Source organism: Aedes aegypti, chromosome 3, assembly GCF_002204515.2.
Source record: "Aedes aegypti strain LVP_AGWG chromosome 3, AaegL5.0 Primary Assembly, whole genome shotgun sequence".
Lineage (NCBI taxonomy): Eukaryota > Metazoa > Arthropoda > Insecta > Diptera > Culicidae > Aedes > Aedes aegypti.
The window spans coordinates 227140703-227154915 of NC_035109.1; the positions used below are offsets into that span (position 1 = coordinate 227140703).

The following is a 14213-nucleotide window of genomic DNA, read 5'->3' on the forward strand; positions in this document are numbered from 1 at the left end:
AAATATTTTGGATTTTTTTGAATATTCATATGAAAAACGAGTTTGTAAACTTCTTAGTCCATTTTCTCAATGTCTACTTTTTACAGATGGGACTGATTTGCGATTCACGGCAGTAGATTTTCCACAAAACACCGTTGGATTTCTTTTCCAGGTGTTCGTTGCCTAGTATATTTTTATGTTTCACTATTTGTAGAGGAAGATCCTCTGACATTCTATCTACGAAGTTAAATGGATTTCCTAAAGGGATGTCTCTTTGTTTTTTTCACAAGCGTTGGGGAAGGGGTGGTAAAATTAACATCTTAAGAAGCATATCATCTTGTTTCTGATAGAACAACGAGGAATTATATTGCACAACATCAAAAATAGTATTGTTATCTATAGCAGCGACTCGAATTCAAACTGAAATAGCTAAATTTTCACTTTTTTTTATCGCTAGCAAAAAAAAGGAGATGTAAATGTTCATTTTACCTGCACTATGAGGGTAAAATGAATAGCTGTTGGTGGCAAAATGGACATCATGCAAAAAAAAACGTGAGCAAAACAAATATTTTTGAAAATTTTCATTGCATTCCCGAAACTATATCCATTAATGGTTGTAACCCATTCTAAATGAAATCTAAGGGTATCAGATTTGACATCATATATCATAACGATATTTATCTGACTGAAAAACCTGAAGACTCCCGAGCTAAAAGTTACGTCAATTCTAATTATCAAAAGTGCCGAAAAGCTAAACATTACATATAACACAGCGTAACTTAAATGACATTTTTGCGTGTCTCAAAAATCAAATTATGTGTCTCTAGTAGATTTGGGGTTGCTGAATCTGATGTCGTTCTCAGAAATGTTCCAGCACGTCACAATTTTTAGCTACAGGTTGCCAAAATTGTATAAAACACTGGTTTCATTGATGTTTACATAAAATTCAAACAATGATTTATCAAAAAATATTATGAACTAATCTACCAAGCATGCGAAATAGGACTTAAACTTTCATTTCAGATATGATTTGATTGAAATTGTACGATTGAATTGAGCTTAAATCGTTTTTTTCAACCAGCTTGTAGTCTCCATACGAAATTCTTCGTTTCTCTTATATGGCAAAATGCAATACTTTTCGAAACCAACAAAAATGAACTTTTGTGCATCGGAAGTATTATGAACTTTGTTGATAAGTATTGTTATACACATGAAGTTTGAGTTCTGAGGCAAATTAAGCAAATAAATTGCCATACAAGCTGAAAAACTTGCATGCGAGTTGACTGAAATAGTAAAATTTAGCATTTTCAACAGCCAATATCTCAAAAACTAGACGTGCTATGATATTTCTGTAAATGGGAATGAATTCAGCAATTCCTAATTAAGTAAATAGCGGTATTTTGGTGCTTGAGACAAAATCGTGTTCCGCAGTGTAATTTGCAGATGGACAAATTGATGTGAAGATTTGCGAAAAAGTTACACGTCTTCTCAGTGAGAATCGAACTCACGACTCCCTGATCTCTAGTTAGGGCGCGTTACCCATACGCCATGAGACCGGTCGTTAGAGAACGTCGCAACCCATTGGAAGCCCACACAATAGAAACCTCAGCCAGTACAGTTGCTGGCTAGTGTTGTGTGCTATTTCATTACCTAAAAAATAATGCGCTCTCGGGCCAAAATTGGATATAAATAGAAAGCGTTGTGTTTGGATGGGCATCTAATTCTTCCGAAAGAGGTGCACTTTACGAAAAAGGACCACGTGATTATTGAGCTGAAATCTTGGCTGAAATCGAATTCAGGTTAACTTCTGCGTTCATGAGTCCTCTCATGGCGTAGGGGTAATGCGCCCTAACTAGAGATTAGGAAGTCGTGAGTTCGATTCTCACTGAGAAGACGTGTAAATTTTTCGCAAATCTTCACATCAATTTGTCCATCTAATCAAATTGCAAATTATATGTAATGTTTAGCTTTTCGGTAGTTGCTAAACTTCCACTCGGCTGGTTAGCCGTAAACCACGATTCACAATTAAAAACAAGTATCAAAAGTGGTTTTCTAAAATCTTAGTTTTCGTTAATATTTTCACTTCAATCGACCCCCGTATCAACCCGAACACTCCGATTTATGCTCTAAATCGTCCGTACGTGATTAAAATTTAATCAAATTTGTTTTTTATCGGTAAAAGGTACGGTGCTCATTTTATACCCCCCCCCCCTTATTCATTTTGCCACCATTTCCCCTACCTTTTCGGATTCTTCCAGGAATTCTTCAGTACTAGTAGTTCCGGCAAACGTCGTCTTGCCATCTAGTAGGCTGTGCAAGAATGCCGTGAAAAGTGTACTCACGGCATAAAAATTAACAAGGCAGGCTCTCTACTGCCCATAACTGCATATTTGTAACATTCAACAAAAGTAGGCATTGAGTAAATGGAGCACCAAGTGTGCGTTTTGTGGCAGTATGGGTAGAAACTAAAATTTATAAAAATTCCTAAGAACTCAAAAATGCTTATTTGAGGCTGAAATTGTGTACAGCTAATATTGCATATTAGGTGAATAGTCAAAAAATATTTCTGATGGAAATTTCATTGCTACTACATTACTAAGCGCATATATAATCTCAATGTGACTGTTATGCGGTTATAATTACCAATGTGACAAAACAACTTGGTATTTTTTTCGAATTTTCTAGAACAATCTCAGAGACTTCAATAAGTTGATCGAAAGTATTTGTCATTTGATGACTCTCCCCGGTATTAACTCCAAATTGTCAAAAATGTCGAATGTGACTGTTATGCAGTTATGGGCAGTCTACTGATGTGAATATCAAGTTTGATTGTAAACATGTGACGTTACTCCTATCGTACCATACACCTGACGGACAACTAGATCATTTTTTTCGTAAATTTGTTCGAGGTGGATAGGAATGACGTCGTCAAGAAGCTGTCAGTTTTCGGAATATATTGTTCGTTTTGTTGACGAATAGATTCTCGTGCACATTTTCAACGCGGAAAAATAAATACTCACACGTCAGTTTACATGGCACTTTAATAGAAGCCCGCACCTTGCATACAATGTACAATCCAACAGAATGCGTTACTTGTGCGTTAATTGTTGGTTTTGTTAGCTACGACGCAATCCAATATATGGCAAACATGGTGGGAGAATATTTTGGTGTGACAAAATTATTTAGGTGTGAGTTTATTAGCGGGCAAAATCCTCAATATTCGTTTTGAACCGTTAGCGATCGCCATCGTTGGTCAAAGATCTATAAAGAATTATGAAGACTGGTTGGTCGGGTCATTTTATGAATGAAAATTTGACAATAGGCGGTTGCGTATCGTTTAAAAGTAACAGCAATATCATCAATGTTGTCGTTTCGTAAAATGGATTATACAAGGTGGTTTGCAAATACCCTCTAATGAAAAAAAAAAATCCTTTTTAACAGCTTAGACCGAGCAGAAACCTAAAGCGGTTGGAAAACACGTATAGGATCATGTGCTCAAGAGCATCATAGCCGGGATGACACCCATCGGGCTCATTATCAAGGAAGATGTTTAATGCTTTAACTAAAGAGGTACCAGAGGAGTCCGCAACTCGTGTAAAGAGGCAACGCTCAGGCAGCAGGAATGGGATAACTTCACCAACTCCAACTAATACCAAATGTGTCAGATAGGTATAAACAAAAATCAACGGGGAAGTGAACCCAGTAAGCATATGATCGTGTATAATTTGATATGATAGTACGATTTTGTAGGCGATATACATATGTACATTTTGCATGCATCCTAATGGCGTATGTACTTATATTATTTATTGCCTCCACTTTTTTTTACTTTTATGCGAGTTATGTGCTATTCGAGTCTTGTGTTTATCATATACGAGCTTGTGTTTACTGGGAACTTCCACCTGACACAGTTTCTGTCAGGACATGGTTGCTCTAAGCAGTGCCTGCATAGGTTCGGGCACTCAGAATCTCCTGCGTGTCCCAATTGTGCTAGTATGGAGGAAACAGCGGAGTACGTGTTCGATTGTCCCTGTTTCATTGTTGTGAGAGATCGCATGCTCGCTACTTGCGGAGGGAATACGTCACCCGACAATATAATAGAGAGAATGTGTGTGGATGCCGAGTGCTGGAATGCAGTAACTTCATCTATCACTCATATTATGTTAGAATTGCAGCGCCTATGGTGCGCCGATTTAGAATTGGCTGCAGAGGATTAGCGCTGCCGAGGCTGGTCCCTTATAACATTGTTTAAGTCGGCTAGGAGAAGCAGTTTGCCTAGGCTACTTCTGCTACATGTGTTGTGCTATATGAACTGGCCCCTCCCCGAAGAAATACCGTAAGGTGATTTCGGGGAGATGAGGGTCTGAGGCCAAGGGTAATGTCGGTGCACTCTGTACATCACTTGAGCAATTCAGCGAGAATTGCTGATGTAGTTAGTGGGTCGTCGTTGGTGCGGCATCCCCACACTCCCTGAGTTACCTTCTCAGGGCTACTGTAGTGTGAATCTCATGACTTTTTCAAATGGGCGCGTGGTACACAAACACCATTCCAATTTTATTTATATAGATAAATATTGTTTAGATATATTATAATATTATAATGATCTAGGAGAAGTTAATACTATCAATGGGTATTGATCACCATGAGTGTAGACAACTTATTGGCTTTTATGGACAATAATTCGGATACCACCCAGGAGTCCCAATGGTCTCCTTTAAATAAACTCACAAGTGTTTTTAAGGGTAACTCTGAACGGAATTTTTAATTACATCTTGAATGTATTCCATTAAAAATCACCTGAGAAATTTCACAGCAGCAGATTTTCTGGGTCCGATTTCTGGAAAATTTCTTAGTTAAAGTTAAATCTGAACATTTTGTGAAATCCTCAGAAAATTCCTTCATAATCCTTAAAATAATTTATGGAGGGTTCTTTGCACAAATGAATGGAAAAACTCTAAAACTAAAGATAGCAGTCTTGTGCTTTCAAAAGCAAAAATATGAAGTTTTTTTCCTGCAAAAGTCTCTTCCAGAAAAATATCTTAAATATTACTTAGATGTCTCTAGAGGAATGTTGAGATAAAAAACAGAGAAATCGCTATTGATGGATTTTTTCTAAAAATCTTTAGAATTCTTCTAGAAATTCTGATCAAGACGTCTGCAGAAATTCTGGACTTATGATCAGAAGAAATGCTAGAGTAATTTCTTTTGATTTTTTTTATCGGGTCTCTAACTAGCCAGGACACAACCGCCAACCTCATCATCAATCTTTACTATTAACTAGTCAAGAGATAGAATTAAGTAGCATTTTTACCCCATTTTGGATGATTCACATCTTTCATAGTGTTATGTTTCATGTAGAAGTTTTAAATAATCACTCAAAAATGACGATGAAGGTGTCAGAGATTACCCCTTTGGGTTGAATTGACGACAGACTGCTTTGGGGACGTTTGCTCTGAGGTCTGAACTATCTTTTCAATTATAAATTGGAAGGTCATCATAATTCAAGCATAGAAAAAAATCAACATTTCTTTCATCAAATAGTTTTCCGATCAACGTAGAAACTGGTAGGCAGCTACCGACCGTTAGTTTATTTTCTGCTCATTCTTTGCGCGTGTTGAAGGTTTGCATCCTTATGCGTCGAGGTTTTCTACCTGCTAGTCACATGCGTGTTACGATTATAGTAATTTCAATATACATAGTAAAACTTTTGGCAATTTTGCAAATATTTTGTGTGTTCGCTGCTTATGTTGATTTCGCTTTGGCACCATGCGTGCTGACACTTGACAGATATTTTTGCATGTATCTTTTCATTCGCCTTTACAGTGAACATTTGTGCTCGAGTAATACCTTCTAAACACTAATCAAGTTAAATTAAATATTTGTTGTTTTGTTTGTGTTCGGTGATTAACAATATACACACTAAAACATTCATAATCCTGTGAATACTAATGCCAGTTAGATCTGCTCGCAGGAGATTCGCATTCCTTAAGTATATTTACAGATAGCGTTATCCGTTCGTTCATCAAGTATGGTTGTGTGTGTGTTCGAAATTTTTTTGGACTGCTATTGCATTATTTTTATATGATAAAAACATGCAAAACACGCAATCTTATATAAATAACAGTGATGATTTCTTTTAGCGCTTCATAAAACATTGATTTTTTACTTTTTGGCACATACATACATGTAGGTATTTTTCTGCACGTTTCATTAACGTTTTTGATTTATTTTCGAATATACTGATGAGCGGTAGTATGGGAGTTTTGTTACATCAGATTATGTAGACATTTGTGATAACAGGTTTTTCTTATAAAACTTTTATTCGCCTGACTTTACAACACAATAAAAAAGATACGGACAGTGGATATGTACAATAAAAGGGAAACGCTTGAACTATAATAAGCAAGGATAAAATGTGCCTCCTAATTGAAATGGTTTAACCTGCTGAAATGTGAGGATTCACCGAATGAAGCATACGATTTCAATATTTTATCAGTTACGTGATAAAACAAAATCTGTGCAGAAAGTGTGAGTAAATGGCGTTTTGATTTTTGTGTCAAAGGAAGGTATTTTTAAGAGCTAAAAATACTCCTTTCGGGGGAATTACAAAAAGGGTAAAATATCACAGTTGCAACGCAATTTGTCATGAAAATAACATAAAATACTCGTTTATAAAATGGTGAAGTTGGCATTCCTCACATTTCCCTGGCGTGTGTACGTGTTTCTTTAGGGAGTATGGTGGGGGATCCTTGAACCATAAATCGTTGTACCTCTAGTTTTGTTTCGTCTATACACATTTTCGTTTCAATTAAATAATACTTAAAGCTGAGAGAGAGACCGAGACAACCGCTGGTGACTTTATCTTTTGTGGTTTAGCTGATGGGCATTCAGCACCTTGTAGACGTCCTGCGACGATACCTCTTTGTAAAAGTTCTCGCTGGGGCTCTTGGAGTTACCCCTGGGCGACACCGATGATGAAGCCGTGCTGCCTGACGAAGGTCGCCATCTATGAGAGTTATTATTGGTGCTGAGGCTTGTAGTGGTCAATGATTGATCTCGCACAAGTGGCATCCTTGACCAGAACCGTAACAACATAGGCTTTTGACCGGTCTGATCTACTTCCCAGCCGGAGGGAAGCCACCAGAACGGTGGTCGCTGAGTTGTACTGTCTGGTGATTTCTTTGGGAAAATATCGGGAATTCGATTGGCATGCTGAGTGACTCGATTAGAGACTGATCCAGGGAAACGAACTATTCCATTGCTGCTAGAAGCAGAAACCATATGATCTTCGTCTTGCGAAGGGAAACGAATCCTAGAATTGCTGTTGGCTGTCTGCTGATGTCGTTGTTTATTCTCAGCAACAATGTCATTGATCATTTTTAGTTGATCGACATAGTTGTGGTCTTGTGTTGTTGTTGAAGTAGAAGGAGTTGTTGATGGAGCATGCGATGCTGGCAAATGATGATACACAAATCGGTTGTTTGTATCCATTGACTCTCGAAGGGTATCTTTCATTTCTTGCCGATGAATGTTGTCTCGATTTTTCTTATCATTTTCGGTATCGTTGATGATCACAAGCGGAGCGTCAGTTGAGCGTTCCAATGCAATTGTGGTAGTCTCGGGGGTAGCTCTGGTTGTGCGTTCTTGCTGGGTATAACTGGCCACGATGAATGGCGGAGGGGTTACACCTGGTGGGCTGTACCATTTTGTCTTCACCGGTGTTACAATTTGAAGGGGCTTTTGAGACACAAAAGTTCTCCTCGTTGTGAAGCGTGGGATGGCAAGTGTCGTTGACTTTGTCGTATTTATGCTATCTGTCGGACCCTCGGAACTTTCAGTTGATGTTCTATCCACATCGACCTCAAAATCAGACATGTCAGTTGATGGCAGATCAGTAGTTGTTGAAGCCGATGGTTCCAGCATGAAAGATTCTTCAGCTAGCTCTGCTTTGAAATTCTCGATGTCTTCATTTGGCGAATCATTGAAACTAGCTTGAGTGGTGGTAGCAATAAAACTTTCACTTGTTAGATATTGCTCTGTTGGAACCACTGTAGTTGTAACGGGTGCTGAAGTGGGACTCTCTGTAGTGGAGCTGCTGAATTCCTCTACAGTAGTGCTACTAAGTGTAGAGGTAACATCAGAGACACTACTTGCCACAGTGCTAGTGCTAGATAACTCAACAGTTTCTGCATCAGTAGTATCGGCTGTTGTGATAGTTGGTACAGCAGGTGTAGAGGAAAGTACAATTTTCTGAACAAATGTCCCATTTTTACTGTCCATTTCGACGCGACTCGATAGCGTTCCGTTTGGTAAGCTTTCGAAAGCAAGAAATGAAATATCGGTATGACTTTCTGCCGCGGTTTGATCCATCGGGTCTCGACTTGATTCTGTGAGAAATGTAGAATGTGGCTTTGCTGTAGATGTTTGCTTCAAACTGGACACTTCTATAACAGAGCCATCATAGAATGTTTCTTCCGGAGCAAGCTGTTGAACAGGCTGTTCCACTGGCAAATCTATACTCAAAGGCAGATTCACTTGGAACGGCCCCGATGAATCGTAATAGTCGTAATCGGTATCCACGTCGGTATTCGGTGATCCACCTCCATTTCCCAGTATACTCTGTAGTTTGGTCACTAGAATATCTGCCGGGTTGATATGAACTACTTGAATGCATTTTCCGTCATAATCCAGTTTGCTATTTGGTGGGCACAGAGAATTGTTGAATCCAACTATTTGAGGTGCGATGAAGATAGATCGGTCGGATTTTTTCTTCGCTTTGCCTCCTATGCCAACATCCCACGTCAAATGGTCCGGACTGTTGTCCAGCGGTTTCGACGTGATTGGTAGACCATTCGCCAAAGCCAACATACAGGTACAGCAGCACATCAGGGTAAGCGCCAGTGAGGACATTGTTAATTTAGCTCGTTTTTTCATTGTTCCGGTCGGAATAGGACTCACTGCATTTCCAGCAGGCAATCTGCAAATAGAACGAAGAATAAAAAAATGTTAGGAGAACCAGCGGAAGTTTGCCTTATTCCGAAGCGAGCCTTTGCCATGATTGAAATTCATGCAAACTGACTCTTTCGGCTCTATTGACAGAGTTCAATCGACGGGAAACATTTTGGGGACTCTTTCCAAGTGAATAGAAATGAAATGTGCACTATTTCCGTTGGGATTGGTTCGAAAACTGCTTTCCGCTATGAAGAATGTCTTTTGTCGGCGTTAGCGACAGATGTTAAAAGTTTATCCAAGCTTCCAAGGTTTAAGCAGACTAATGTGCCATTAATGCCGTCAAGTCAGTTGATAGCTTCTACACGTTGCACCGCACGAGTCGTATCCTATGGCGAAATTAATGCTGTCGATTAACGATGCCAAACATATAAGTTGCCAACACGCAACCTGTCGAAGAACGTGACGGATGCCACCGCCGCCGCAGGAAAAGTTGTATGACAAGACCATCAACTGGCTTGGCATCTTGAAAGTGATTTTCTAGGTCAGAAAGTGAACGTTTGAGCGCGCGAAGGAATCATGGGGGTGCTTATGACTTCGGTTTCATTCGATTGAATAGTGACCGCCGTCATCACACTAACTGGTATCACGTAATTTATATAGGGTTCAGAGATTTATCTGCAACTGGCCGTCAGCTGCAGTTGCAGCTTGATGCTTAATATTTATAGCTTGAGATATCACTTTCATTCCTATTTGTTTTATAATTACCTCATTTGTTGTTGTAAAATCGTTTTCGAATCACCGCACTAGTTTTCGAAGATTTCTCATATTTGGAATTACACACATAACTCTTCTATAACTGATTATAGCAAGTGATTTTTTCTTTAATATATTAATATCGTGTGTTGTCGGATCGTGAACTCGTAGCTTATGACTTTGCACTAAAAATTGCCATGCATATTATTTATGCCTCACATCACCATCGTATACCTGGAAAGTTACGTACGTTGTTTCCCCGATGTATAAATACATGCCGAAAAAAAACCGTTAACGTCAGTTCAAGATCTGCATGCTACCCAACTTTGGGACAAATTAGAATTGCCTTCCATTCGATGGAATCCCCTTTGAGCGTTCTGTCTGGATGCTCATTCGTTGTTTGGTATCGATTTAAAAATGTGAGAACGATTTGAAAAAGTCATTCAAATGAACATTCGATATTACCTGATCATACTGTGTAAAAATATAGTCACTACCCGCATGGAAGCTTAATTATTGGGGACGTAAGAAGGCCGTATCGTCATTATTTTCAGACATAGAGCAGTGGCGTCGTATGTGATTGCAATAATTGATTTGTCATGTGCGAATACAATTTATTATGCGACGTTTACATCAATCAAAGTTTAGAAAATCCATCAGATTGATTAGTTTATCCAATTAGTTATACATTCCACGAATGATGAATATATTTGTTATGATCCAAATTAATCATCAGGTAGATTCCATGTCAAATCTATCAGTTACAGAACTCGGCTATCCTCGATGATCGATGATATGGATTACATGTCAAACATGTTTACGGTATGATAGAATATGTATTTCCCATAGATAAATCAATAATTTTGAATCAATCATGTCTTTTGAAAATGGTCTATGAGTTTTTGTATGCAATTTGTTTGGAAAATTGTAGTTCCATAACTGCTACTTTTAAACAAAAACGTTCTATGGGGAAGTTGTAGTGAACTGCTTGGACTACAAGACAAAATACACTGAATTTAAAAAATATTTTTGTCATGAAAAAAAAACAATTAAATTGTAACTTAGAATAATATTGAAAAAAAATGTGTAAAATTTCATTCAAGTCAAAGATTATCGGGCACGATTTCTAATAATTTCGACCCATTCAAGATGGAAGTCGTCATTATAATTTTCAATCCATGTAGGAAATCTACGTCAACAGATGTCTAATTGCAAAAATAAGATTTCTTACATATCGTACTGGAAACGCATTGGTACGTTTCTTTACACAAAAGGGCCAAGTTTAGAGATCTTAAACTCGTCGTCTATGGTTCCAATGGACTTGAAATTTTAACCTTAGCTCAAAAATAACATGATAATTACACTCAGCAGAATATTCACATTATTTCAAACAGCAACATTTGAGTTATTGCAAATCATTAAACAGCATTTATATATTTTGTAAATGTTTTGAAAACAATCAATTTTATTGGAAAATGTTATTCCACAAACTAGTTTATCATATTAAATTAAACAATTTTGCATTTTGTTTTCAATTTGCGATTTAACAATTTATTGTTTGAAAATCATATATTATACAATTTAAGAGTTGAAAAACACACCAAACAAAAACTTATTTTTTGAAAAATAAAATAAAAGATTACGCATTCGGAAAAAAATATTATTGATCCATTTGTTCGAGAAAAAAAATAAATACATCAAATATGTTTCAAGGGATCAAAAATATGTGTTTCTGCATCCAAACAATAAAATACAAAAACAAAACAAATGCAATAATGATAGAAACCAAACAAACCATAGTTTTCTATATTCTTTACTACAAAACTTAAGTTTAGTGCAATTTAAGAACAAAATATTTTGTTATGTTTGTCATGTCTACCTATCTTAAGTGATAGTCATTATCATACTCTATGACTCTGGTACCATCTACTTGTTCGTACCTATGAATTAAAAAAAATGTATGTGTTTTCCGAAAAAAAAGTAATTCATTTCAAAAGATTTTTTTTTTCAAAAACTGATCTTCAATTTTGTTAAATGTTTTCCATTCGAGCCTACGTTTTAGAAAAGTTGTAGAGAGTTTGTGATTTTGTGAAAAAGGTATTTATACAAAATCATTCTAAATTATTTTTATCTCTACAATTTTTGGTTAAATAAATCATTGGAGTTTATTTTCTAATATTATGTTTGAGATAATATAAAGGGTGTTAGTTTGGTTGATAAGTTCGTTTCAATTTAATCCCAATACAATATGTGTATTTTAAAACTGTAAAGTATTGCTAAGGACATAGGGTTTACCGAACCGGAACCTGGCAAATAATTGTACCGCATGTGAAGTTGAATTTTGCGCGGAAGATGTAGTTGTATGCTGTGAGAGATTTTGTGAAAATCTACCGTAAAATCGGGTGTAATTGATCAGGAGGGTGAAATTGATCATCGTATCACACGATTATATTTTTTCGTAATGGAGCACAAATATCAATGTAAGCTGCAGTAAATGAACGTTGCTTGTCGTAACTATTGTCGAATTGTGTGTTGTGAAGTTTTTTTACGTTAAAGAATGTTTAATACTATGAAAATAACGTAAAATTTCAAAATCATGCACGATGCAGTAATGACAAACACATATGAACTTCTATTTATAAGCAAGGATTCGAACATGGTATAAACCTGAAAGTTTGTGAGGATGCTTGAGATATATCCCCAAACCAGATTTCATCACCAAAACTCGTACCAATTTGCTCATATGGTTGAAATAATTGAATTTCTGTTAAATATCATTTAATTCCTTAGGATATTGCATACATTTAGGCGTTTTCGGCGTAATTCTTGAAATTTAACTATTCGTTATTTATATAAATATTGCATTGTTAAGAATTTTACAGGCATATTCGGATTCAGGGAGCTCAAATTTATCATATAGAGTTGTTTTGGAAACTAACAATAATGGCATTGACCAGTGATCAATTTCACCCCGAAATGAGATCCTCTGATTTTTTATTTTAGAGATATTTGTTAACACTAAAATGACATTTGTTAGAAAATTTCGGTACATTAGTCGATGAGGCTTATCTTCGTACTTGTTTTCCTGCATTTAGTTGTTTGTGATTGTTAACATTATAGAAAACAGACTAGAAAAACCGTGAAAAATGATCAATTTCACCCGAAATTACGGTACCTCATTTCGACGCAAAATGTGTTGCATATCCTACGATGAAGGATACGCATGCGTACACCAAAATATATTCTGGAATCTGTGATGCCTTCAGTGTAGGGTGCGGCTTATTTTTCAAAAGTTCTCCAAACCAAAAATTTGTGTGCTTTACTGAATTCAAATCACATTAAAAGAGAAACCTCAAAATCTGAACCAAAAATATTGACATTTAGAAGTGGCGCAAGCGTCTTGAAGGTGAATTTTCAAATTTTAAAAATGACCTTCAATGAAGTACACATAACTCTGGTATTTTTCGATTTTAACACTTTTAGCATCAATACCTTCAAAATAAAATTTGTAAAAACTTTGTTGAACACCAAGTTTGTCTAAAATCAAAACAAGTTTTAGTTAAAAGGAATTTATTACAAATTTTTCCTCATGTTACTAAAAATTTCATCTTTGTTTGGCCATAACTTCAAGATTGCTCAACCGATTCCAAATCTTTGAATATTATCTCTAAAGCTGAAACTGGGTTTTCTTATCTTTTGAACCTTTTGAAGGACTTTGCAACAATTTTTAAATAATTTTAAAACAAAAATATTTTTGCATATGTTAAAAAATATGTGCACTATTCAACTCGTAATTAAGGCAAGATGCTTTATAAATTCAAGTTTAATAGAAAAAAATGCAATTTCCGGCGAAAAAACTTAAATAATCCAAGGAAATTTGATTTTTCCATTAAAAATCATGGTTTTGGATAGGTTTTGTTGAATACCTGAGTCAAAATTATTTTTTTAGAAAAATGTGTTATATGAACAGTTTGAAAACAACTAAATTTTCTTCAAAAAACATGTGAAAAGATTCGAAATCGATTGAGTATCAATGAAGTTATGGTCAAACAAAAATGATTTTTCTAGACAAAATTTTGGAAGAAAGTATTTTTAACTAAGACAAGTTTTGATTTTAGACAAATTCAATGTTCTACAAACTTTTCATAAATTTAATTTTGAAAATAATGGTGCTAGAAGTTTCAAAATCGGTTGAAAAATAACAAAGTTATGTTTACTTCACTGAAGTTTATTTTTTATAACTTGAAAATCCACCTTCAAGACGCCTGTGCCACCTCTAAGTATTAATATTTATTGCTCATATTTTGAGGTTTCTCTTTTAATGTGATTTGAATTTAGCTTTGAGAACTTTTGAAAAATAAGCCGCACCCTACTGCAGAGTGTAAATTGAAAACGGTCGTTTTCGCAGTACAAAGAACGAGGAAAAATCTAACAATTTTGCGACGAAATCGGATGTTACTCTATTGAAAGCTGAAATAGAGCGTATTGAGCATGAACATTGATGACCGTACAATTCGTAGTTGCTACTC

The 14213-nt window shown here is 36.1% G+C and overlaps 1 protein-coding gene across 3 annotated transcripts in view; it reads right to left on the minus strand.

Annotated features, from left to right (window-relative positions):
- Window positions 1–5503: 5503 nt before the first annotated feature.
- Window positions 5504–14213, minus strand: part of LOC5572987 (pheromone-regulated protein PRM7) — a 303931-nt gene continuing 295221 nt past the window's right edge. For 2 of the 3 annotated variants that reach the window (XM_021853726.1, XM_021853727.1), the window contains one exon: window positions 5504–8956. In XM_021853726.1, the coding sequence (XP_021709418.1) occupies window positions 6838–8913 (2076 nt within the window). In that variant the 5' untranslated portion in view covers window positions 8914–8956 and the 3' untranslated portion in view covers window positions 5504–6837. Of the gene's footprint in view, window positions 8957–9696; window positions 9719–14213 lie in introns of those variants that run through there. The other variant, XM_001654264.2, reaches the window with a different exon arrangement.